This window comes from Carassius auratus, chromosome 38, assembly GCF_003368295.1.
Source record: "Carassius auratus strain Wakin chromosome 38, ASM336829v1, whole genome shotgun sequence".
NCBI lineage: Eukaryota > Metazoa > Chordata > Actinopteri > Cypriniformes > Cyprinidae > Carassius > Carassius auratus.
This window is the reverse complement of record NC_039280.1, coordinates 7,382,964-7,408,027: the sequence shown is the minus strand read 5'-3', so window position 1 is coordinate 7,408,027 and position 25,064 is coordinate 7,382,964. Positions and strand designations below refer to the sequence as shown.

The following is a 25,064-nucleotide window of genomic DNA, read 5'->3' as shown; positions in this document are numbered from 1 at the left end:
TTGATTATTGATGCTTGATTATTGAATTCTGCTTTGCCACCTTATGAATAAATTACATTTTAAAACATTTAAATTGAAAAAAAAAAAGTTTTAAATTGTAATATTGCAATTTTCTTTTTTTTTTACTGTATTTTTGATCAAATGAAATGAAGCCTTGGTTAGACTGAGAGGCTTTTTTATAAAAAAAAAATAAAAATAAAAAATAAAACACACAGAGCTAGTGCATTATACTGCAGTGATTTTTTTTTTTTTTTACTTACCAGTCGAAATTAATGTCAATCCAGAACATTCCATTAACTCCAAACTTGAATTATAGTATGATTAAATAAAGTGTATGAATAAATAATTAAACTCAGAATGACATCAGCCATTGCAAGCCAGGGAAATCCCTGCACTGCTAATTTATTGAAAGCTGAGGAACGGCCCATCAAATTTCCATCAATGAAACTCTTCATATGTTCAACTGCCAGGTGTTTCAGCTGAAACTCTCAAACACTAGAGCTCAAATTCTGTTCAGAGCAAACCAAAGTACATTGCAGTGTCAATCTAGAAATAATTCCAAATGACCAACTCTATATTCACTGAATTACTCAAAAGGACCTCAACAGATTAAATCAGAATCTAAATTTTAAATGACACTCAGGTCATGTGATCTGCAGGTCTAAGGCATTGTTGACTGGATAATACTAATGTTGGCCTGAAGGACTGTGTGTCTTCCTATAGCTGTTACAGATCTATATACAGTGTCCCCTAAAGACCTCAAAACAATTTTTCTAGAAGTTATGAAAGGGGCAACCAGCTCAGAACTTTGGGTCAACTGCAGGAACATTTCCCACAAATACTACAAAAATACCTCTAACATAGATATCTTTCATTATCTCTGAGCGCTATTCAGCCAGTGGAGGCAATAAATTACTGTACAGGTCTACATTCTGCCATAAACAATGATTTTAATGATGTTTAAAATCCCAATTTGAATGTACAGATATGTCTTCACTTGTGCGTATTGGTTTTGGTTGGGAAAATATAAAAACAAAACAAAAATTAGGGTTCAGGTTTGCTGTTCTAGGTACTGTTTAGGAATTGGAGAAGTCTAGAGGCTCTAAACCCCACCCACAAACGTGAAGGATCACCCACTAATTAGCATAAAACGTCTAAAGAGGTATTTGACGCCCCCTTGTGGAAGGTGTAATTTGGGTTAAGTGCAAAGTAGTGAACAAAAACTTGAGCCTTCACAGTGAGAACTTGGGTCATGATTAATAGTTGAATCATACAGGAAAGTTTCACTATTAAATGCCAACTGAATGGAAGTAAACAGACATGAGTGTTTGGACTCTATATGTGCGTGTCATTTATTAAATCAGTCCTTTTGCAGCTCGAGTGTTTATCTGGTTGGTTATGCCAGAGAAAGCCAAGGTCAGGCCAGCTGTGCGCGCTTACTTCTCTCCGTCCCTCTGGATCCTGCGCTTCTCGTGCTGGTGTTTGGTGATAACATTCTTGAAGAACTCGTAGACGGACCAGCTGATGGCTGTCGAGGGCATCTGGTATATGACCCTGGCCTGAACGCCTTTGAAGTAAGCGGGAAGGCCGCCAAGCCTGTAGACAGTCCGGAAGGCATGGCCGAGGCCGGTGATGTGTCTTCCGCTCTGACTGACGGAATCGAGCGCCAGAGACTCTTGCGTGTTCAGCAGCGTCTTGCAAACGTCCAGTGGCGTGGTGGCGGCGGCGGCAATGGCACCCGCCAGCGCGCCCGACACCATGTGGGAGGAGGGGTTGTAATGTCTTTGGGGGTTCAGCAGCTCTTGCAGATATTCGTAGGTCATGAAGTGCAATGCTTGGAATGGGATGTTCATGGTGAGCTGCGTGGTGTAGCTGCGATAAAACGCCAACGCCCCCTCCTGCTGCCACACGCAGCGCATACAGTCCAGAACGCCACGGTATGGCGAGTTAAACATCTGCATCCTCTGCTTCACCACTGAACGAGACAGTCAGACAGGAAACAAAAAAAGAGGACAGGATGGGGACCATTAGGCAAGTGCAAAAAGCCAGGTCATGACTGAAATACAGTAGGCCGATCAAAGCAGAAACGTCCGGACGTGAGCGGATCAAACGCGCCTCCTGTCTGACCTACAGTCAAGCGGTCTGCAGGGAACAGACGAGGCGACTGAGAGCAGGTGTCTATGCAAGGTCTCAGTCTGCCACCTGTGCTGATTAACCTTGAGCCTCAAGAGTGCAGAAACAGACACTGCTGTCAGACTGAGATTTGGCCCACTTGGGAATTTCGGCTAATGCTACTGTTTCAACATCGCACAACTGTTAATTAGAGCAAGGACAATCTAATCTCTCAAGGCTGTCTTTTGGAAATGTGTTTTTTTTTTTTGGTGAAATGTGCCAGGAAATTAGATCTTTTCTGCCATCTCCTGGCTGGGAGCACATAGTAACTTCCAGACCAAGAGAGTCAAAGTTTTCTTGTTAGTAGGGCTGCAACAACTCAATTTTTTATTATTTGGAGAGGAAAATTGGGCAGGATGTGGAATAACATGCTATTTTTCAATACAACGGAGAAATTAAATTAAATAAATATAACAATATTCATCATTGCAGCCCTAGTAATTAGCAACATCTTTTTTACTTAAAGTAAAAGTTTATTCTTTCTGACCTTTATTCACCTTTAAAACATGGTGATGGTACTACCACGATACTAATATATATATATATATATATATATATATACACACACATACACACACACGCACACATATAACTACATACAGATATAAAGTAGAACAATAACATACACTACTGTTCAGTTTGGGTTGTCAAATGTCTCTTATGCTCACCAATCATCCAGAAAAAAAGTTAATTTGTAATATATATATATATATTTTTTTTTTTTTTTTTTTTTTTCTTAAATAACCTTGTGATGCAGTATTTACTTGAAATGCAAATCTTTTCTAACATTATAAAATGTATTTGCTGTCACTTTTAATAAATTGAATACATATTTGCGGAATAAAAGTATTTATTTCTTTAAAAAGTATTTAACCCCAAAAGTTTGAATAGTAGTGAATGGCATATTAAAATCATATTTTATTTTTTATAGGAAATAGAGATTAAAGTAAAAATACCTTCAGCTGGATTCATTGCAGCATCATGAAGCAATGTGGCAACACATCCAGCAGCCCCTGTAACACATCCCCTCAGACATTAGCACCAAAATTAGAGCATGCACACAGACCGGATAGTCACTGGACTTAAAATACAACAATCAGTTATACAGACAGATCAGATCACAGTCAGACAAGAACTGTGTCCTGAACAGCCACCAAATACCCCCTATGATTTAACAGAGAGATTAGGATTGACTGGATAAACTCTGGGGAATTTAAAGTCAGGAGAGAAAGAGTCTTTTGTTCAGGATACTGGCATTTACTTCACTCATCGTGTCTCTGTTTTATGATAAGAAGCAAAAACTGCTACAGCTTCTGAGTCCACAATCTTAATCCCAAGGTGCTAACAGGACATGAGACATCTGCCTTCAAGCTATGACTCAAAAAACTTACAGAAGCACACTGAAGTATCAAGGTGTCTAATCATTTTCATTCCTTTTCAGTGAAATCTACTGGTAAATGGTAACATGCCAGCAGTTACTTACCACCCTTTCACTCTGACCTGGAGGAAAGAGAAAGAAAACAGACACTACACAGAAACACCAACAACGACTTCCACTTTGAGCTCTGAAACTAAGTCTAAATAGCATCACACCACAATCTGACAAATGCAATGATACAATATAAATGCAATCAATTCCCAAATTTCTCTACAGATAATACAAATATTTTTAATTAGAAAATTAGAATATGGACAGTTAAGTTTGTGTAGTGACATTACATTAGCTTTAGCTTTAAAGGTATTACAACAAAGTTAGCAATGCAATTCAGTTTAACAAAGTTTTGCACTGATTCTTTGCCAGATGTTAAAGATACAACCTGAAGGTATATCATTAAAAACGTGGATTATTCTTTGCACGTTCAAAGATTTACTACCCACATGATGATCTTTTATATTTATGGCTGCTGTCATGATATTGGAGAGGGGCAGTTTTGGCTATTTTGGGATTTGACCTCATACTAGAAGGACATTTTAAAGAGTTCATGACAATACATGATACATACAGATAACGCAGCCACTGCCAAATAACTAGTTCCAGAATGTTTATGGCTTTAAACCACTGCCGATCTTCACTTAATTTTAACAGTCATTGCAACTAATATGTTAATAAAGTTAAAAAGGCCTTGTGAAAAAGCAAAAAAGATTTTAGAATATTTTAAGCCAATTCAAGCCATTATTAGAATTGTGGGTAAGCTGCTGAGAGGAATTAGTAGGACTGATGGGCCGGAAAACTGGTACCGTTCGCCAAATGACTGTTCGCTCCCGGATGGATGATATCACTGAGGACCTTTTTCAACCTTTCGTAACAGGCGAAGTATAGTGCGTGGGCTGGCCCCGCCCCTACAGCTGTAACATTCAGACCCCTGATTGGCCTCCAGATTCCCTCCGTCCTCACGATTTGCCACAAAGCGTCCATCACGTTACGGTAGCGGGCAGCTGGCTCTGGCTGAAGGCTCTGCATGCGCGTCTGCAACAAAAAACAATTGTTTAAACTTACAAGCCCTACTATTTAGATTAAACTATTAGTATAAATACAGGCATTAAAAACAGGGACTTTCAGTTCACATTTGTTCTTAGACTTGCTGATTTTCTTCAAAAAGAAAAAAAGAAAAAGAAAGGGCAAAACATTTTTCAATAATAATAAAAAAAGCTAAAACATTATTTATTACATGTATATATATATAATAGATACATTACACATTCACAATCTCACATTTGCAGCAAAACCTTTCACACAGCTAGAAAATATTTTATACGCAATATTTATAATCTCAAACCTGCAACAAAATATAAACCAACGCAACACACACAATAGTGAAAAAATAATTAAGTGTGAATATTTATGAATTTTACGTCACATAGCAAAGTCATTGGATCTGTAGATCAGAACTGAAGTTTGCAGCAATACGGTCACACGGGGACATAATCTAACCACCACCTAATCTGCTTTTCCTGTGGATCTACAGTATCACCTGACATGCATGAGAACAGTACCACCTTCTACAGAAACACCGGCATTGACTCAACAGTGGAAAAATCTATGTGCTTAGTTCTTAGTAATGCACTTGGTTGCCCAACACACTTTACAGATACACTGTGGCCTTGAACGTACCACAAAAGTCATGTTTGAACTGACATGGTCAGCATGGTTGAAAACGTTAGTTCAGAACGACAGCTGCAATGTGGTGAAATTCAAGATGCCTGCTGTGGCTACATGAGAAACGTTATTCATGTAAGGAAACAACACTTCCATAAAAGGCCCGGGAAATAATCATATTTGCCAATAAACCATATCTGAAGCCAGTCTTAATGAAAGGGGAGTGTGGGACCACAAACTCCATCAGGAAGGTTCAAGATTGCTCTTCAAACGCTTGGGAATGGCAAATGGGCCAGGGAACAGAGTCTTGTACAAAACAGAAAACTGGTCTTTTAATGCATCGAGTTAAACTATACAATTTCTTTCAGGAAACAGCCTAATGAGATTTAAAGGTTTAGGTTAGTTCACCCAAAAATTACAATTTCCATGGTCTACTCACCCTCAAAGCATCCTAGGTGTATGTGACTTTCCTCTTTCAGAATAATCCAATCGGAGTTATATTAAATTGCCCTTGCTCTTCCAAGCCTTTCAATGTGGGTAAGCGGGTGTTTGTTGTCAACAGTTCAGAAGATGTGAAATAAAGTGAGCGCATCAGTAATAGGGGGTGAATAAAGGCCCCCTGTAGCGAATCCATGCGTTTTTATAAAATAAATATCCAGAATTTAAACCTAATAACCACTTTTTTTCTAACATCTGCTGACTGTGGGAACCGGAAGACGTGCAGTAAACACTATAAAAAAAAAAAAATCAAACGTTAAGAAAACTTAAAAGTTTAAGGCAACCAGCTTCAGCGGAGCAACTTTTATTGTATTAACTGAAAACAACAAGTTTAGAAAACTCAAAAATCTGCTGAAGCTGGGTGCCTTGAACTTTTACGTTCTCTCAACTTTAGATTTTTTTACACTGAATCTGTAGTACATTTACCACCAAGAAAACAATGTACAAGAGCTAAGAGAGCAAAATGGATGAATGAATGGACCATGGTAACTATGAGGTTAGGAAGACATAAAAGCAGCTCCCCTATTTTTTTATTAATTAATTTAGATTCACAATTAATAATATACTTTTTATACATGAAGCAACAGTGCCAAAGTTTACAACTAAACAAAATAATCCACAATGAATCGTATAATGTCACCTTAGATAAATGTCACATTAACAATTAAACAACATCGCTGCTGCTATACCAAAAAGCATGTTTTTATATAATAAAAATATGTGGTTATATAATAAAGCCCCAAAGGTGATATCTGAATTTATAAATAGACAGAAAAAAAAAAAAAAAAAAATTTTATGGGGAAAAAAAACCCATCTCTTCAGTAAAGGTTTCTCAACTTTGGAATATGTTACAAAATGAATTAAATGAACACAAGATTTTTACGCTGTTTTATATTAATGGTGAAGGGCTGGTTTAAACCAAAGCAGAACTGCACTCATTTTAGTAATTTACCAATTACTTCTGCATTTTATTTTTAATTATATTGCAGTTTTTTTTTTTTTTTTTGAGAAAAGTCTATAAAAGATGCAACTTCATCTGTGCTGTAATCTATACTGTATGTACAATGCTTTGCTTTTATTTTATTTGTTAATTTTTTGGAAGGATTGAAATCAAGTTTTTGTCCCCAATACAAATAAATGAATAATGGACTGTACAGATGCTGTAGTTACTTCTACACTTCTTTTTGCATCTCTTTTCTAAATAGGGAAAACGTGCAGTGTGCCACACTGTGTGCTGTTCAGAGTTTTAACTTGACCTTTGACTTAAGTGTAAACAGAATGTACTGTTAGCTTTACCTTTCCTCATCACTCATACTGCTGTGAATCAACCTCAGCATGGAATTTCCATATTTTGCAAAGAGACGGATTACAATTAAAGTCAACAAATAAGTGCTTCAATCCAGCTTCACCACTAACCTATTTCCAAATCAAACAAGACATTCAACAAGAACAAATGTGGGCTGAACTTGATTTTATACATTAAAAACTGAGGTCTCTGACAGGTAAATAAAGAGGTGGATTGAAATCAGTGCAGAAGCAAAGAAACAACCCTACATACAGGCTGGTACTAAGTTTTATAACATGTATTTAAACAGTAATAATAATAATAATAAAACAACTGTTAAAATGCACAAAAGAGATCGGTGTTTTCTTGGATTACAGTCTGGACTGGCCCATTTGAGAGGGAACACCTGTGATGGACATAAAACAAGTGTCTTTTGTCTCTAAAGAACCCTTCACTTCATCCTGACAGAGCAGCTGAACACTCAAAGTAATACTTCCTTACAGTTTGCCAATGGCATCTTGATCAGTACATCCAGCAAACACTTCTAATGCAAAACAGCTTCAATGACACATGAAGTGAGGTGTCCTGTTTAGGGAAATGCAGTTATGCAGTCTGAGAATCGGTCTAGTAGTTACACATCTAGTAGCATATCAAAGACGTGCTATTGCGCATTGTCAAATACATGATACAATCCCAGGTAATATACTGTCATTATGTTAACCTTCGACTTTATAAAACAAAACTCAGTAGACTGCACTGCATTTGAACTACAAACTCAATGCGCATGCCCGTATCCCAAAGCAGCGTCAACAAGGTCACGTGGTTTAGGAGCGCAGAAGCCACGTGTGACCTTCCTTTCTCGTGTTCATGTTTCATAATGACACCTCGCAGACACACATGTACTAGCTACTATCACTCTAAACCACAGGATACAATCAGATCACTATCCACAAAACAAAAAACGAGGCAATCAGTTGCTAGTGGAATTCCATGCTTGGGACTTTAGTTAGTTACTACTAGATCAGTCTAGACAGAATTACAGTACACTGGAGAGATTACATGACTAAAAATGATTCTTAACTTTAATAACTGCTATGAATATGAAATGCAGTTATTATTTCTGTATGTAGACAAACAACTATAATCCGAGAAAGGAGCAGAGGGAAACTATATCGTCTGCAAAAGCATGCAGACTATAATAAAGAGTCTGGAAATCACACAGGGGAACTAACTCGACCTTGCCAGCTTGTCGGATCTTTCATGGGCCTTCTGGTCACATTTACTCTACCTGAATTCTTTAGAGAACTCTTGCTGTTTTACAACTGCGTTTATTTACCTTGACACAATCAATAGGGAACATCAGGCAATGCTCCATGATTCCTGCCACTGCCCCTGCCAACATGTGCGTGCTGGTGGAGGCTCCCTGGGGCAAACCCTCATAGTCCGGTTCCGAGGAATCATTGGCCTCCTGGGAGCCATAGAAATGTCCAACATGAAGCTCCGTTTCTCCCGCTATACGAGGTGTCAAAGTGCCGACTAGACTTTTGGAAACACCCCAGAATCTGCCGCCAAGCCAGTGTATCTCCGCGCCCGCGGAAGCCCCGGCCACCGCGGCATCGCCGCCCGATGTGTCCGCTGTCATCCGCCGCCTTCGCACAAAACCATCCGCTTCCATTTGCAACACCCAGTCCTTTAAAATCATGCGTTCCACGCCCGATGTTTACGTGTTCAACTCAGGCCTCTCCCGCCTGCGCACCGGGGAGAGGACGCGTCCCGTTCGGCTTCGGCTAGAACTGCGCAGCAGGCGGTGACTGACAGAACAGGCCGCGAGGGGAAACGGAAACGCCCTTTCGCTGTGTCCTGAGCTGTGATTGGAGGAAACAGTTGTCATTCAATTCAGAACGCGCGCAGTCGATATTTATGGGATACAGTGACATAACAGCGTAACACCTGATAGAAGCAGCCAGAGATGGGAAGCTCTTTTGAAACTATTTTTCGCGACTCGTTCTTTTGAACAGTTTGTTTGAAAGAAGCGTTCAAAAAAAAAAAAAACTAAAAAAATAAATAAATAAATTATTTCCAAAAAGATACGTTCCATAATGAACAAATACATAAATAAAAAATACTTGACCTTGAAATCCTGGCGTGGATATATTTCTTGCTATATGTAGGCTATGGAACAAAAGAATTTTTCATTTGTTAATTATACCATATACACGACCAAAAATGGGAAAACAATGAACCTAATATCATAATATGTTATAATAGAATGTATAGAATAGCCTACTTGAAAATGTTTCTCTAATTCTCAAGGTCGGCTATATTGGTTAAATTATAATAATAATTATTATTGCTGTTGTTGTCTATTTTTACTGTGTATTTCTTTAGATGTTACTTTTATTGTAACAGTAATACACAGTGTTAAATTCCTATGTAGCCTATATGGACATTTTCTTTTTCTGCAACTAAAATACATGCTTTTTTTGTAACATTGTTGTATAAGTTTTCTATTAATATTAATTTATTATGACTATTATTATTTAAAGGGTGTGTTTTGTATTGCAGTGCTGATACATTTCCTACAAGTCAGTTAGTGTCAAAATGGAATTTGCATTTATAGTAAACAACACCAAAATTAATTTACATATTTTTACTGAAAAGGTTTTTGCATGTTTCATAAAATATTAAATGCATAAGAAAATTAATAAAACTGTGGTGCAATCAAGCTCATTCCAATTGTTTTTTTTTTTTTTTGTTTTTTTTTTTTTTTTACTTTTACATCACTAACTGGTACACTTCATTGGTTTCTTTATACACTCTAAAAATGGCTGGGTTAAAAATAACCCAATTGGCAACCCAGCACTGGGTAAATATTGGACAGAACACATGCTGGGTTAAAGTAACCCAGCATGCTGGTTTACACATTTTAACCCAGCATGCTGGGTTATTGAGAAAACCCAAGATAGAGTCATTTTTACCATTTGTGGGTTTGCATTTTTATGATTCTGGGTTATTCTTGCTGGGTTATTCTCATAATTTCACTTTTGCTTAACAAAGCAATCATGGACTAATAAATAATGAAGAATACAGGTTATTTAGACTGTTAAAAAATATTTTTAATGCCATCTGACATTCAAAAATATTTACCAATGACAAACAACATGGAATTTTCCCTTTTTTTGTTTCCAGCAAATGCAAAATAAATAAATAAAAATCACAGAAATACAGTTGCAATAAATAAGAAAATTATTTCTGAATGACCTGTGTCTAGCTGTTTAACTATTACATTTTGAGATTTTTAGCTATTTAAATACACAGTGAAATGACATTGACAATTAACATTCTTTATATTTAAATGTAAAATCATTTAAAGATGTCCTTAAATTTATATCAAGTATATAAAGACTCCTACGTAGGTAGATGTGCACTGCTTAGGGTAGTTCAACATATAGTTTACCCAAAAATGAAAATTCTGTCATTTATTACTCAACTTCATGTCGTTACAAACCCGTAAGCCCTTCGTTCATCTTCAGAACACAAGTTAAGATGTTTTCGTTGATATTCGAGAGCTTTCAGACCAGGGTGAATAATTAGTGACAATTTTCATTTTTGGGTGAACTATTGTCAAACACTTAAGCTCTGAAGCAAAGATCTACACCTGAGAGCAGTGTACTCCGTTGTAGAGCCTGTCTATGGAAGGACAATTTTCAAAAGGAATTGCTAATTATATTTTCAATTGCGTTTTGCACATGTGACAAATTGTGACAATCCAAACACAATTGCAAATCTTGAACAAAAACACTGTTTCAAAAACACTGAACAAAAATTACGGTTTCAGTTTTCATGAATGCACAGTGACTGCCAAATTTCAAATGGAAAAACAAAGTCAGTTTGTAGCTGTATTTTCCATGTATTATGAGTAATAAGCCTGTCATATTGATCAAATACTGCATCATAGCAGCTTTACAGTATTAAATAGGAAAATAGTGTGTAATAATGCAAAGGGACAAAAGTAAACACTCAGTTTTCAGTTAAAGTCAATTCGTCATTGATTCAGTGATGTATCGTCCCTCTGTGCAATCAAGTGAATGATATCGCTTGATATTAATTGTCCCCAACTAAAGAAAAACAAGGAACCAAAACTCCATCGGTGACAGAATGGAGAAAAAACCTTGGGAGAAACCAGGCTCAGTTGGGGGTCAGTTCTCCTCTGACCGGACGAAACCAGTAGTTCAATTCCAGGCTGCAGCAAAGTCAGATTATGCAGAAGAATCATCTGTTTCCTGTGGTCTTGTCCTGGTGCTCCTCTGAGACAAGGTCTTTACAGGGGATCTGTATCTGGGCTCTAGTTGTCCTGGTCTCCGCTGTCTTTCAGGGCAGTAGAGGTCCTTTCTAGATGATGATCTCCATCTGGTCTGGATACGTACTGGATCCGGGTGACTGCAGTGACCCTCTGATCTGGATACCGATTGGATCTGGTGGCTACGGTGACCTTGGAATAAGAGAGAAACAGACTAATGTTAGCATAGATGCAACATAAGAACAAGTACATGAGGTTTTATGAATTACCATGTCTGTTTTTTCACTGTGTCGCACATGTTACCTGCCAAAACTCAAATGGAATCTTTAGCATCTGAATTTCCAATGACTCACATTGAAAACTGTCAATTTTTGTCAGAGGTGGGACCATACTATGGAGAGTGTTTGTATTGGGAGGTGACGTCACTCAAAGACAACTGTGCAAAATGCTTTGAACAATGGAGGTTAAGGCACTACTAAAGGCAGCTGCCACTCCGAGAGATGTGTGATAAAGAACAGACAGTGCAACCCGGATCTCCCTATATTCTTGGCACCTCACACAATAAATAATTCTGTCATTTTTACCCCAAATGCAGCTACTATCACCCGCTAAATGTTAGAGCCACCACATGGTACTATTGGTCAATATTCACCATTAACCAAATGCTTTTCACCGGAGGAATAAAATATAGGGTAAGATGCAACTAGGTAAATAAGAGTAGAACTGCAATGTTGTTTGCTGACGTGCATCAGAGTGCAAACAGTGAGAGTTTTGGGGTAAAAACTACAAAATATCTCCCAATACAAACACGCCCCATAGTATAGTCCCACCCTTGACACAAATTGACAGCTTTCTGTGTAAGGCATCTGAAATACAAATGCTTTTCAATTGAGTTTGGACTATTTCACAATGTATTTGTCCACATGTGGAAAAATACAATTAAATATACAATTTGCAATTCCTTTTGAAAATAGTCCAGAATATCCTTACCTGTCCATTGATTATGATCAATGCCTGAGAGATCTGCTGTCATTTTTAAATCGCCAAGACAATTGGATGGGGTTTTGTGGACTCTGCTCAGTTAAGGAATTCCATGTTTGTTCCAACCTTTAAAATAAAGTTGAAAAAAAAGAAAAAATACAAATTGTTTTAATAACAGTGATTCAGTTCAATTAACTGTGTGAAGTTAATCATGAAATTGACCCATCATGACTATGAGTTAAATTCACCTATGAGTTGGTCTACAGAAGCAGAATATGATATATTGATTGGCTGAAAGGTGTGCTTTCAAACTGTCTAATCAATGGGATGTTCCAGTCATTATAAATCACAGTTTTATGTTGATATGCTGGCTATATCAAACACACACAGTCACTGGCACAGATAAGGGAGATCACACTGCATGCGCGCACACAGACATTTCTATGACAAGTCACGTAGGTAAAACAGTCCATATATAAAAACTTATAGATGTACCAAAGTGATAAGGACAAGTCAAAAACACGATCTGGAAAATTAATATATGATGTTTACGCTCATAAATTAGGTACATTCTGGTGCAGCTTTAACTATATGGTTAACGTTAGTTGATTATCACAGACAAACAATTATGTAAAATGTATAATAAACACGAACTTACCGTTAGACGCCTCAATAAGACTGCACTCGACGAGTTTTTCTCTCACAAATGTATCCATGCGCTTTTCTGACAGGAAAAAAAAACACATTTTGAATTATAATTTGTATGTAAAAAGACTTTATAAACCACAAAAGCATCAAATCACTTCACTAACGCGGCCAACGTCACTCGCTGTGCGTGCGCGCACTTTGAAATGCCCTGAGACGTCGATTCTTTTCCGGGAATCACTTTGTTCGAGAATTACTGAACCGGTTTACTTGAACCGGGTCGTCGGTTCTTTTAGACCTGCGGTCCGACTATATTGTACGTAATTTGTATGATTTAAATGTCGATATGGACAACTGCAGGCGTTTACATTAGAGCAGAAAGTCGTATTCACTTTTTGAACTCATTTGACTCACTTAAATATCAAATTCGCTTTTCAGTGTCAGAAACTACTTTTTCCTCTATTTTCACAGGTATTCGCATATTTCAGCCATCAGTCACTGTCTGAAACTTAATAAAACTTTATTAATCTGTCGTCTCAGATACCTTAACACAATTATGCGAGTCGCGTAACGTAGGTTGGCCGTTTGAGGTAAACAGTTCATCATTTAACGTAACTGTAGACGTTTAACAGTATTGTTGCTGCAAAAAAAAGTTATTATTCTGCCAATTTAAAATAATTATTATTGAAAACATTAAATAAACTTACCTTAAAACAGTTGAAAGCCGTGGCTTTGCCCCGTTGTTCTTCCAAAGTGACAGTTGGGGAGCAATTTAAACATCTTCAAGGCGCGTTAAATAACCCAGCGCTGGCCTGAAACAACCCAGCGACGCAACCCAGCAGGTTTAACCCAACACATGGTAAATTGAAACTACCCAAAAGTGTTTAAAAAGAAATTAAATAACCCAACAAAATGACCCAACAGACTCAACCCAGCATTTTGGGTTAAAAAATAACCCAGCCGTTTTTAGAGTGTAACTACTAGGACTAATTCAGTCTAATTCATTGTTGGGAGTGATAGAATGAAAAGTTTTGTCTCGCATAAGCTGCACCCAACGTCGAAAAACAAGAGGTTATAAATTAAAAACTGAGGCATATGGATGCATTACCTTGTTAAACAGTGTTTGCTTTGAAGGTCAAATCCTAATATCAACAGAAACAAGCCTAAGTTGATTTGCTTGTCCTAATTTAAATCAACTAGCAAACCAGAATATATTTTATTTTAAATTTTCTACATATATCAGCAAATTTCATGTAGCCTTTATGCTTTTCCATTATAATTGCACAATTTCCATATAGGCCTACTAGCTATTGTTAGGCATGACATTTTTAAAGTGAGATTTTGTATCCCAGCTTATGTACAGTATGCATCACTCTCATTATCAAAATGTTGCGTAGGGCTGAAAAATAACAAAAATCATAGTCTTCAGACAATAAGTAAACATCAGCAACACTATCATTATCTTTATCTCTTTGGAAGAAAATTAATTAGGCTGCCCAACAATAACCTAATTATACTTTAAAGCAGGACCATTTTCAGCTTATTTCATTTTGGCCGTGAGCCCATGGTGTAGAATTTCTGCCGACAAAGGGAATGAAGTGTTAATTTTCGCTTACAAGAAGAAAATTCCATGGCCTTGATCAAATTAACGTTGACTGTGTGTTATCCAGATGTGTTCCTTCAAGGAAAGCCAAGCTGGCGTGCCTGTAGAGTATCTCTGTGTCTTGACCATAATTGACCAAAATAGAGGTGTCGGGAAACCCTAGATTATCTAATAGCAGGCTACTTTATTTATTTTCCTTCTGAGAACCTGAATCAATAGGAGTTGATTTTCACAGCATAAGCAAAACAAATAGAAGTTAAAGGATATTGTATACTGCGTCACAGCAATTACACATAATATAGACTCAAATTGAGTTTCTAATTCATTTAAGGCCTAAGCTTTGGTTATCTTCGGTTACTTGAGTGAAATGCACAAAGCCACAGACCTCCTGCTTTTCAAATGTGTCTCTAAAAGCTGTCTGCAGTCCCATCAGCAAGATGTTGATGCATCATCTCCTATCATATTTAGCATAGAAAGAGAACCACTTATGATCTCTTCAGACGGGCTCTTCAGTCAAGATGACTTCTCTTAGCTGAAGAGAACATTTCTTAAGTATGGCAAGGCTTTGAAGTAACTTTATTTGACATGTCATATAATTGAAATAGACAATATTCAAAAGGCTTTGAATTAACTATGACCTCCCCATCTTAAATAGTCAATGATTCATGTTAACGAGATATTAATTGATGTAAAAGTCTGATACAGAAGTAGTAAATCTCAACACCATACATGTTAACAAGATATTAATTGATGTAAAAGGCTGATACAGAAATGGTCAATCTCATATGCATTCTTTTGTTAACATTTAGTTAATGCATTCACTAACATGAACTAACAGTTAACAATATTTTTACAGCATTTATTAATCATCGGTCATCTTATAAAAATATGATTGTTTGTTTTTAGGTCACTATGTATGCTGTACTGGTTGGTAAATGCTGAAAATAACATTAAGATAATAAATGTATAATAAATGTTGAATGGCTTCATGTTGTAATGTAGTGTTCATTTCAACTAATGTGAATAAATTAAACGTTAATAAATCATACATGAATTAAAGTACTAATACATAAAAAGACTTAGTTGATCATAATAATTAATAATAAATCGTCTAGATTCTTAGTTATAAATGATCTTTTGAGGCTGATATAGAATGAATGCTTCCTCTGTATTATGAAAACCCAAAGTCTTTGCCGCCACCTACTGGAATAAAATGTGGCTTTATTCTTTCTTTCTTTCTTTCTTTCTTTCTTTCTTTCTTTCTTTCTTTCTTTCTTTCTTTCTTTCTTTCTTTCTTTCTTTCTTTCTTTCTTTCTTGACTTCTCACAGGACACAGAAATGATGAAGATACATTAAACAACTTGTACTTATTTTGTCCAGTTTTATTTTGTTGATCACATGTTTACAAATTCAAAGATCACAGGCGTGCCCCAAACAGGTGATATCTGTTTATCTTATTCATAATCAGTTTTCACACTGGTCTCAGAAGCCGCTTTAAGAAGCAGCTCAATACAATGGAGCTACTGTAGCTCTGTCTTGTGCCTCTGTCTTGTGATTTTTTCCTTGCGCCAGGGTATTAATAGACAAACTCTTTTAAATAACTTGTTTTGTCTTGATATGCACTTTCATTGCACACTTTTAAAGAAGTGGAACACTATCATTTTGTTAAGTGTTTATATCGAGGCCTACCTTTAGGTGGCTATCCTACTTTCAAGTAAAGATTATAAAACAAGGTTAATGTCTTATAGGTTAATGTAAAGACTTGGTTTATTTAAAGAGCCATTTGACCATCAAGCTTTCTACTTAACTTTGTACCTTGGTCAAACATTGAAAATGTTCTCAAGATGTTCTATGTGACTTTGAACAGGCACAGAAAACAACAGACAGTTAACCATGTATACATGTTTACCAAGAGATTGCTGATATTACAATTATTCTAACTGAACTTTCTTTAGCCGCTTCTCTAGCTACTCTGGCCTTAATACCAGTTATTAGTAAATGCACATAAAGTCTCTATTCTGATTTTTAGGCTGATGAATACTGACTGAACTGAGTCATTGGAAAGCAGCAATAAAACCAACAAAATAAATGCTTTCCAGCAGAATCAGTGCAAAGAAATGTCTGGTTTTGCTTAAAACATATTATGGGTATGTCTAGTATTTTTACATTAGTGGTGTCACATTCTAATCACTTTCAAAGCTTATACTGTTACAGATTAATATTATACATATGTGTAATAAAATACTATTTGGAAAAAAAAGTTTCCATTACATTATTATGTCTTTTTTGTATTATATATATTACTGTACTGTTTGTTTTTACTATTGATTTATTATTTGAATCCTTTTTTAAATATTAATTTTAGTTAGTTTAATAGTTTAGAGTATTATTTATTTATTTTTTAAATTTTACTTGTTTTTTTTCTCCCCAGGTTCCTAGACCCTTTTTTTTTTTTTTTGCATGTGGGGGAGGAGTGTTCCAAAGGAGAGAAAAGTAGCTTGTACTTGGAGTTTCGCCCCAGGCCAGTTTACTGTAGAAGGGGCGAAGCTTTGGAGTTTGAGCTTTGGGTTTGAGCGCTGTCAGAACTCGTCATGGCTGCGGCTGTCAGGGCAGGTTCATGGCACAGAGGGGTTATATCAGTGGCACGGCGCGGCAGCCACAGCAGCACTGCACTCAAACCTCAATATGACGCAGTTATTATCGGTGCAGGTAGGCTACAGACATACATACATGCATGGCCTAAAGAAACAGAACAAAACTGTAACATGGCTGGGCGGGGCTTTTTTTCGATTATGAAAAATTCTAATTATTTAACCTGACCTATTGAGTGTGTATTTTAACTTTATTTTTTATTACAATCTACGTTGTATTGCTAGAAATTATTATTGAGACCACTTTTAAAACTGCGCGCGGACAACGTGTCACGTGGCGCCTGTAACTTTTCTCAACGCTGGGCTGGAGGGACCAGTCAGAGTCGTTTTTGAGTCGTCGTTGGGGCTGTCGTTAAAATACTTTCATCGAAACTTGAGATAAAATGTAACGTATATTTATGAACCAGATACTAATGATTTGAAACAATTAGTTTTAAACGATTCTGATTTTCTGTTTACAAATGTCCCAATGAGATAAAAAACGTCCAAAGGTTTAATTTGGCTCCATAAGGAATTCGCTATGTTGAGCCTCCATGCTTCCCCTGCAGGAAAAAAAAGTTTATGTAACGTAGCTGTGAAACCAAGCAGTTTTCTGATTTTTATCATTTTTTTTATATCTAAACATGCTTTTGCAAACACCAGCGTTCTTAGAACCACACTCATACTTTTCTTCATAAGTTTCAGGACATAATAATTGTAGGCTATATTATTAATCGGCTATTATTCAACAACATCTATTAAATGATTTTAAAATTTAGACTCCTTTAAACAAAAATACAATTATTTTCTTTCTTTGTAGGTCACAACGGCCTTATTGCAGTAAGTACACACCAAATCTGATGTATCTCATGTATTGGACCACAACAGTTGCACAACAGTTTCTTGTTTGAAACCTTCTGTTGTGATTTACCCAGTCAGCATATCTGCAGAAGGGAGGCCTGAAAACAGCAGTCCTGGAGCGCAGACATGTACTTGGAGGAGCAGCTGTATCTGAAGAGATTATTCCAGGTGCAAGTTAATGTAATGTACTCTAAACCCCCTACAGACTGGTCAAAGATCAGTTTCTCAGGCACTCTGTTATTATCAATAATTAGAAATTCAGAACTGATAAAGTAAGTAGTCTAAGCATTGTAAGTCAAGGTTTCGGATTGACCCTGAAGATATATGGAAATTGAATTGTGTGAATCAATGTTTTTTGCATGACTTTGGCTGTTTATTTCAGGGTTCCACTTTTCCAGGGCCTCTTATCTGCTCAGTTTACTGCGCCCACACATCTACCAGGACCTGGAGCTCAAGGTGATGTTCATTGATGTTACATGCCTGATCCTCTCTTGTTATTGTTTAAAACTGATCAGCTCCCCTTTAACTATCTCTAGTGCCCCGTTTACACGTACATGGTTATTTTGAAAAATGGAGACATTTCCCTTAGTTTTCGCCTTGGTTTACACGCAAACGAGAATTAGCCTCTGAAACCCATTCTTTCTAAAAACTCCGGCCAGAGTGGAGATTTGGAAAATCTTCGTTTGCACGTTTGTATGTTAACTGAGACAAACGGGTGTTTAGGCAGTCAATGTCACAGTATGCGCCAGGGCTCGCACCTACAGTACGTTAAAAAAGTGCGACCTATGATGTGATTACATGTGATTTTCGGTATTCTGATTGGCTTACGTTAGCTTGAGCTTCTCATTACACTGCCCCCTACAGGTTTGGCATGCTCTTAACGGCATAAATACACGGGTACATGTAAATGAACACTTTTCTGAAAACTGACGTGTGCACAATGTTATTTTTGAAACCAGAGATGTTGAAATGTCCGTTTATGAAAATAGCCGCCCACATGTATACGTTGCCTCAATGGTGCTGTGCCTCAGACGGACCTGACAAACATTGTAAAAAGAAGCACAGTTAAGAATACTTTTTAGTTGCATGTTTGTTCATTTTTTTGTTGTTGTCATAATTATGTATAATCATTTAAATGTAATATTAAATCAATTTTTTCTTTTTTAGACTTGTCTTGTATTGATGTATTGATCTTTTATTAATCAGATAAATGCAGCCTTGATGAGCAGAAGAGACAATAAACATTTTACTGATCCCAAACTTCTGGATGGCAGTGTAATTTAATAATTACTTATGTTGTCTTTAAAATGTATATTTCCAAGTGTTTTGATAAGCATTTATGACCATTTCTATGTGAAAAACTTCTATAAAAGCATGACAGAAGATTATTAAAACAGTGATTTAAAATGTACTTTAAAGTAATGCTTTTATTCTGACATTATAACATACTTTCCAGAAGTGTTAAGAAACACAGCAGATTCTTTTCAGGAAAGTATCAGTTTTATTTTATTATCTACAAGTATAATTTTTATATTTACTTTTAAGATTTGAAGGACGCTACGATTGCACTTTCAGTACAAGAAGCCCCCTTTCTTTTTCACAAGGAGAAGAAGCAAATGGCAGATGATTAATTACTTTTTTCCTTTCAAGCTAAAAATGCAGTTCTCCACTGTGTGTCTTTTTTGTGCAGAAACATGGCCTCAAGGTGTACATGAGGGACCCCTATTCATTTACCCCCATGTTGGAGGATGGTGTAAGAGGGCAACCACCACCGTCTTTAACGCTTGGAGCTGACCTGGCAAAGACCCAGCAAGAGATTGGCAAATTCTCGGAGAAAGATGCCAAGGTTCAATTTCACTGACAAGAGGAATTCAATTTTTGCAAGAACACTTTCATGAACTTGCATGTGACACTAAAAACAAAATACTGTGGCAACTGCCTACACACCCTTCTATGTCAAATAATGAACTAAATATAATTAAATTATGTATTTTTTCTCTTCTCTCTGTCCAATCACTATAGGTCTATCCTGATTTTTTATCCTATTTGGAAAGACTGGCCTGTGCCATCCACCCTCTTTTAGATGCTCCACCTGTTGACATTCCAGGACTGACTCAGGGCTCTTTGAGAAAGAAAATGTCTGCCCTCAGGAGCTTGAAACCTTTGGTGAAGTCTGGTAATGATGCTTCATGATTATATAACACACTGGATTTCCCTTAATTGTTCTGCTGTCGCTCACCTAAGTACAGAGATTCTTATAAGACAAGTGTTTATAAAACTAATAAATTAAAGACAAATTCATGTTCTTCCATGCTAACAGGGTTGAAGTTGGGAAAGAATATACCAGATTTCTATGAACTTGTTACAGCTCCAGCTATGAAGGTGGGTTAAGATAGTACATCGTTTTGAATACATTTGACTGAATAATTAGCAGACCCCAAGAAGGTCATTCCAAAGTCTAACATTGTAAATCATTTGCAGTGTACTGTAAATGTACAGATTATCAGTATCCAGATTGTCCTCTGATAAAAAAATAAAATACAAATCTTGCCTTCATCTACACTGGTGGTTAAATGTTTGGAATAATTTAGAATTGTTTAAATGTTTTTTAAAGAAATATCTTATGCTCGCTAAGTCTGAAATAGCTGCTGAAAAGTCAGCTCTTATCACAGAATAAATTACATTTTAAAATATATTAAAATAGAAGTTATTTTAAATCATAATAATGTTTCACAATATTATTGTTTTTACTGTATTTTTGATCAAATAAATACAGATTGGGTGTCTTAAAAAAAAATCTAAACTATTACAAAATCTAGACCAATAATGTATATGTAAAGTTTTACCTGAAAATACAGAAATTACATATTACATATTACATATGAATAATTCATTTTTGGCTTTATGAGCATTGCCTAAGGAATTAGGCTAATTATTTGTGGTTTTGAGGATGTGATTCATGACATGAATCTGGCATTAGAAGCTTATTTGTTTGGAATGTATTTTTTTTTATTTTTCTTTTTTTTTTCTGTAGGTGCTCAATCGCTGGTTTGAATCAGAGCCGCTGAGAGCCACACTAGCCACTGACTCTGTGATTGGTGCAAACATAAGCCCAAATAATCCTGGAAGTGGGTGAGGATAGTTTGACATTTAGAACAGATTCAGAATATGTTGTGATTGTTGTTGTGGACACTGGATGTTATTGTGGAGACTGTATGCTCAATCTTGTAGATATGTCCTGCTGCATCATGTCATGGGTGAGCTGGAGAAAGAGAAAGGTGCCTGGGGTTATGTGGAGGGAGGAATGGGTGGCGTGTCTCAATCGATCGCCGGCTCCGCCCGGTCTCTCGGAGCAGATATTTTCACAAACAGGGTTAGTATTCAGGAAGTAGGTGTAGCTGTTTTCTCAAGCACATTTATTCAAAAGAACCGTCTGTCCCACGGATATTAATCTGTGGCTTTCCTGGGGGCCTGTAGGATGTTGAACAGGTCCTTGTTGGTCAGGATGGTTCTGCCAAAGGTGTTGTGCTGACAGATGGAACTGAAGTCCAGAGTAAAGTGGTTCTGTCCAATGCCACTCCCTACATCACCTTCAAACAGCTCACACCACAGGTACAGACCTGAAGTCCTAAGACCGTGTCAGGTCTGCTTGTTTTCAGATGCTTAAAAAAGTGGTTCACAGTTAATGTCATCCTATTCTGTCAGCACTTTGTTGTAGCCTTGAGCTCAAATCTCTTTATCTGTGTTTACTCAAGGAGTGACCCTATTCTTTGACCAGCAACACTGTCCACATGTGAGTTAGTTCAGTTTAGAGTAGGATTATATATCTATATATACAGACGAAACATTAAGAATCCCACTGAATTTATTTTTATTAGTCCAATGTAAAAAATGATAATAGTCATGTGGAGAAATTAACAAGCGTTTTACTTAAATGTTAATGACTGTCTGTTAAAGTCTGAATAATTGATGTCTGTGGTTGTCCTGGTAAAGGATGCCCTGCCAGAGGCATTCATCACGGCTGTAGATCAGATTGACTACACCTCTCCTGTTACCAAGATAAATGGTAAGATTACAGAGAACTGAATACTTCATTTCATCAAACTAAATATCCATTTCAAAGAAAAGAAAAAAAGAAGATAATTATGTTTGCGAAATTACATTTCGAATTAAGAATCCTTGAACACTCGCATAACCAAGACTTTTTGAAACATTTAAACGTTTAAAGAAATCACGTTTTCATAAACTAATGTTAACATTAGCAAAACATTGTTGGAACGTTAATTTGTTAGCTAGGTTGCTGCCTTGCAAGAACTGTAATTTAATGGAATTCAGTTTGTCTTTTTCCTGTATAATTGTCGATTGGAATATTCTGTAATCTCTGTCCTTTGCAAATGAACAGTGGCTGTAGACAAGCTGCCTAATTTCTTGGCTGCTCCAAATAGTGCGGATGGAAGACCAGGTCCACATCATCAGTGTTCAATCCACCTGAACTGTGAGAGTGTGGAGGTGCTGGAAGAGGCCTACAGGGAGGGCCAGCAGGGACGCCCATCCTCCAGGTGGGCAAACCTGCTGTGGTGCTTATAATGGAACAACTAATATTTGCACATTACACACTGCATTTGCAAGTCATGACCAGAGTTTCACAGACAGCACATCTGTTGCCGTGAACAGGGTTTATGGTGATGGTTTTCCATTCAATGCACCGAACCACAGCGATTTACATGATATCCCAATTTATCTTCTGGTGTTTTTGTGTAGGCCCATGATAGAAATGACTATTCCCTCAGTGCTGGATCCGACTCTAGCGCCCCCCGGCTGTCATGTGGTGTCTCTTTTCATCCAGTTTACGCCATATTTGCTGGAGGGTTGTCACGCGTGGACTGAGGAGGACAGGGGGAGATTTGCTGACACAGGTACCTGATGACCTATTTACATTTTTTTTTTGTGCCGTTTGTGTGCACAGCCATTATAAGCCTTGTGTTTGTAAAAGGTCTTGGAGGTCTGTCAAAGTGTAATACAAACAGGTTCGTTGAGTTCTTTTTTTTATGTTTTTGAAAAAAAAAAAGTATCTTATGCTTGCAAAGGCTTCAATTTTAATCAATAATATAAAAAACAGTAATACTGTGAAATCCTATGACAATTATAAATAACTGTTTAAAATTACAATTAAATGTAAAAATTGCATTTTAAATTGCAATTTATTCCACTGATGGCAAAGCAAAATTTATGTTTTCAGTGTCACATGATCCTTCAAAAATCATTCTAATTTGCCGTCTTTGTGCTTAGGAAGCATTTCTTAATATTATCAAACCTACCATTCGTGTAAGTAATAAGTGGGTAAAGTAGTTTTTCAAGTCGTTTTTTAAGTAATAATAATACCTTTATTCACAAAGGATGCATTAAATTGATTATTAAAAAGAAATGACCATAAAGACTTATTTAATTATTTCTATTTCAAATACATGCTTTCAAATGATCCTATTCATCAAATAATTCTGGAAAAAAAAATACATTTCAAGGTTTCTACAAAAAAATTGTTTTCAACAAACCATTAATAATATTTGAGTAATAATAATAATTGCACCAAATCAGCATATTAGAATGATTTCTGAAGAATAAGTAATTGCAATACTATTTCAGAACATTAGATGAGCCAGACCCTTCCTCCACCTTCATCATCAAAAAACTCACACTCTGATAGATGGGAATGCGATGAAATCGCTACTTTTAAACACAGAGACACCGTTTGTGCTACTGCAGTGATATCGCATGCCTCAAAGTAATAAGATCTTTGTTGTAATCGGTCCTTTGTTTCCTGTTTCACAGTGTTCGACTGGGTTGAGCGTTACGCACCTGGATTTAAAAAGTCTATAGTTGGCAAAGACATTTTAACCCCCGCTGATCTGGAGAGGGTCTTTGGTCTCACTGGAGGGGTATGGATATTTAAATTTAATAAACTTGGAAATTTTAATTAAGTAATTTTCACAATCATACAGAATGTTTTTGTCTCTTAATCTCTCATTTGGAAGTTAGTTTGCACCTCGTACCATTCCAAACATTCAGTACTTGTATTTTTTATGCCACAGAATATATTTCATGGCTCAATGTCTTTGGATCAGCTTTACCTGGCGAGACCTTTGCCCTCTGTCGCAGACTACCGCTCACCAGTCAAAGGACTGTACTTATGTGGCAGTGGCAGCCATCCAGGTCTGTGCTTGAATAAATAAAAGCTAAAAGAGTGCGTGTTAGGTTTAGAAATGTCATCAGTGTGATATCACATTTCATAAAACCAGGTCAGGTAAATGCTGAGCTTGATGTGCTTGACCTCCCCTGTGTTTTCCAGCGTTTATGTAACTTTTTCTCATTCAGGTGGAGGCGTCATGGGTGCAGCTGGCTGGAATTCAGCTCTCAGAGTTCTAGCAGATTTCAAACGACTGTGATCTTGGCCTTCAGTGGGAATTGTCATTTTCCAATGGGATGCTTTAATGGAAAGAGAGATTACGACAAATAAGAAGTGTGGTTAACATTGTATGTGGTTATTCTGTTTTTTTAACACTACCAAAATGTCCATATTCTAGAATAGTCCATGTATTTTTTTAGTGAAATGTTAATAAATTTAAAAATAGTTATAATAAATATACCTTAGTCGTTGTAGCAATATATTTGCTTTTTGATAGGAATGAAAATGAGTTGTGAGGGCCAAAATACGAGTCCAAAAACCAATAATAATGCCTCCAGTGTCCATGATCTAGAACGGTTTGTACTGTTTTCCATTCTAAATTGTGCTTGATCTGCATATTTCTCTCCTGAGTCAGACTAGATGACTGTTTCAATGGAGTAAGAAATATAAAAAAAATAATAAAATGGAATTAAAACTTATTATTGGATTTGATTATTACAAGCTCCCAGGATTTTGCTTCACAACATCTATTGATGGACTGGAGTCTTGTGGATTACTTATGATAATTTTTTTCAGCTGTTTGAACCTT

At 36.6% G+C, this 25,064-nt stretch overlaps 2 protein-coding genes across 2 annotated transcripts; one reads left to right on the top strand and one right to left on the bottom strand.

Moving 5' to 3' along the window:
- Positions 1–361: 361 nt before the first annotated feature.
- Positions 362–8,885, bottom strand: LOC113056855 (mitoferrin-2). Its single transcript, XM_026223760.1, has 4 exons — positions 8,389–8,885; positions 4,411–4,639; positions 3,129–3,185; positions 362–1,975 (listed from the first exon to the last, which is right to left on the bottom strand). Exons 1-4 carry the CDS (start codon positions 8,752–8,754, stop codon positions 1,437–1,439), a joined length of 1,191 nt encoding a protein of 396 aa, XP_026079545.1. The 5' UTR covers positions 8,755–8,885; the 3' UTR covers positions 362–1,436.
- An 8,154-nt stretch (positions 8,886–17,039) lies between these two features.
- Positions 17,040–24,960, top strand: LOC113056854 (pyridine nucleotide-disulfide oxidoreductase domain-containing protein 2-like). The gene is made up of 16 exons (XM_026223759.1): positions 17,040–17,290; positions 18,032–18,051; positions 18,147–18,240; positions 18,455–18,528; positions 19,763–19,918; positions 20,095–20,248; positions 20,393–20,454; positions 21,107–21,204; positions 21,304–21,445; positions 21,550–21,684; positions 22,066–22,138; positions 22,475–22,631; positions 22,834–22,988; positions 23,902–24,008; positions 24,162–24,282; positions 24,445–24,960. Exons 1-16 carry the CDS (start codon positions 17,173–17,175, stop codon positions 24,513–24,515), a joined length of 1,737 nt encoding a protein of 578 aa, XP_026079544.1. The 5' UTR covers positions 17,040–17,172; the 3' UTR covers positions 24,516–24,960.
- Positions 24,961–25,064: the final 104 nt, after the last annotated feature.

Bases quoted from the DNA above. Each gene is read 5' to 3' on its own strand.
- LOC113056855 (XM_026223760.1), bottom strand. From the start codon at position 8,754: ATGATTTTAAAGGACTGGGTGTTGCAAATGGAAGCGGATGGTTTTGTG. The intron at 4,640-8,388 runs GTAAATAAACGC...TTTTTGTTGCAG, and splicing joins TCCCTATTGATTGTGTCAAG to ACGCGCATGCAGAGCCTTCA. The intron at 1,976-3,128 runs GTATTTTTACTT...TGTCTCGTTCAG, and splicing joins TGCAATGAATCCAGCTGAAG to TGGTGAAGCAGAGGATGCAG.
- LOC113056854 (XM_026223759.1), top strand. From the start codon at position 17,173: ATGGCTGCGGCTGTCAGGGCAGGTTCATGGCACAGAGGGGTTATATCA. The intron at 18,241-18,454 runs GTGCAAGTTAAT...TGTTTATTTCAG, and splicing joins ATCTGAAGAGATTATTCCAG to GGTTCCACTTTTCCAGGGCC. The intron at 24,283-24,444 runs GTCTGTGCTTGA...TTTCTCATTCAG, and splicing joins TGGCAGTGGCAGCCATCCAG to GTGGAGGCGTCATGGGTGCA.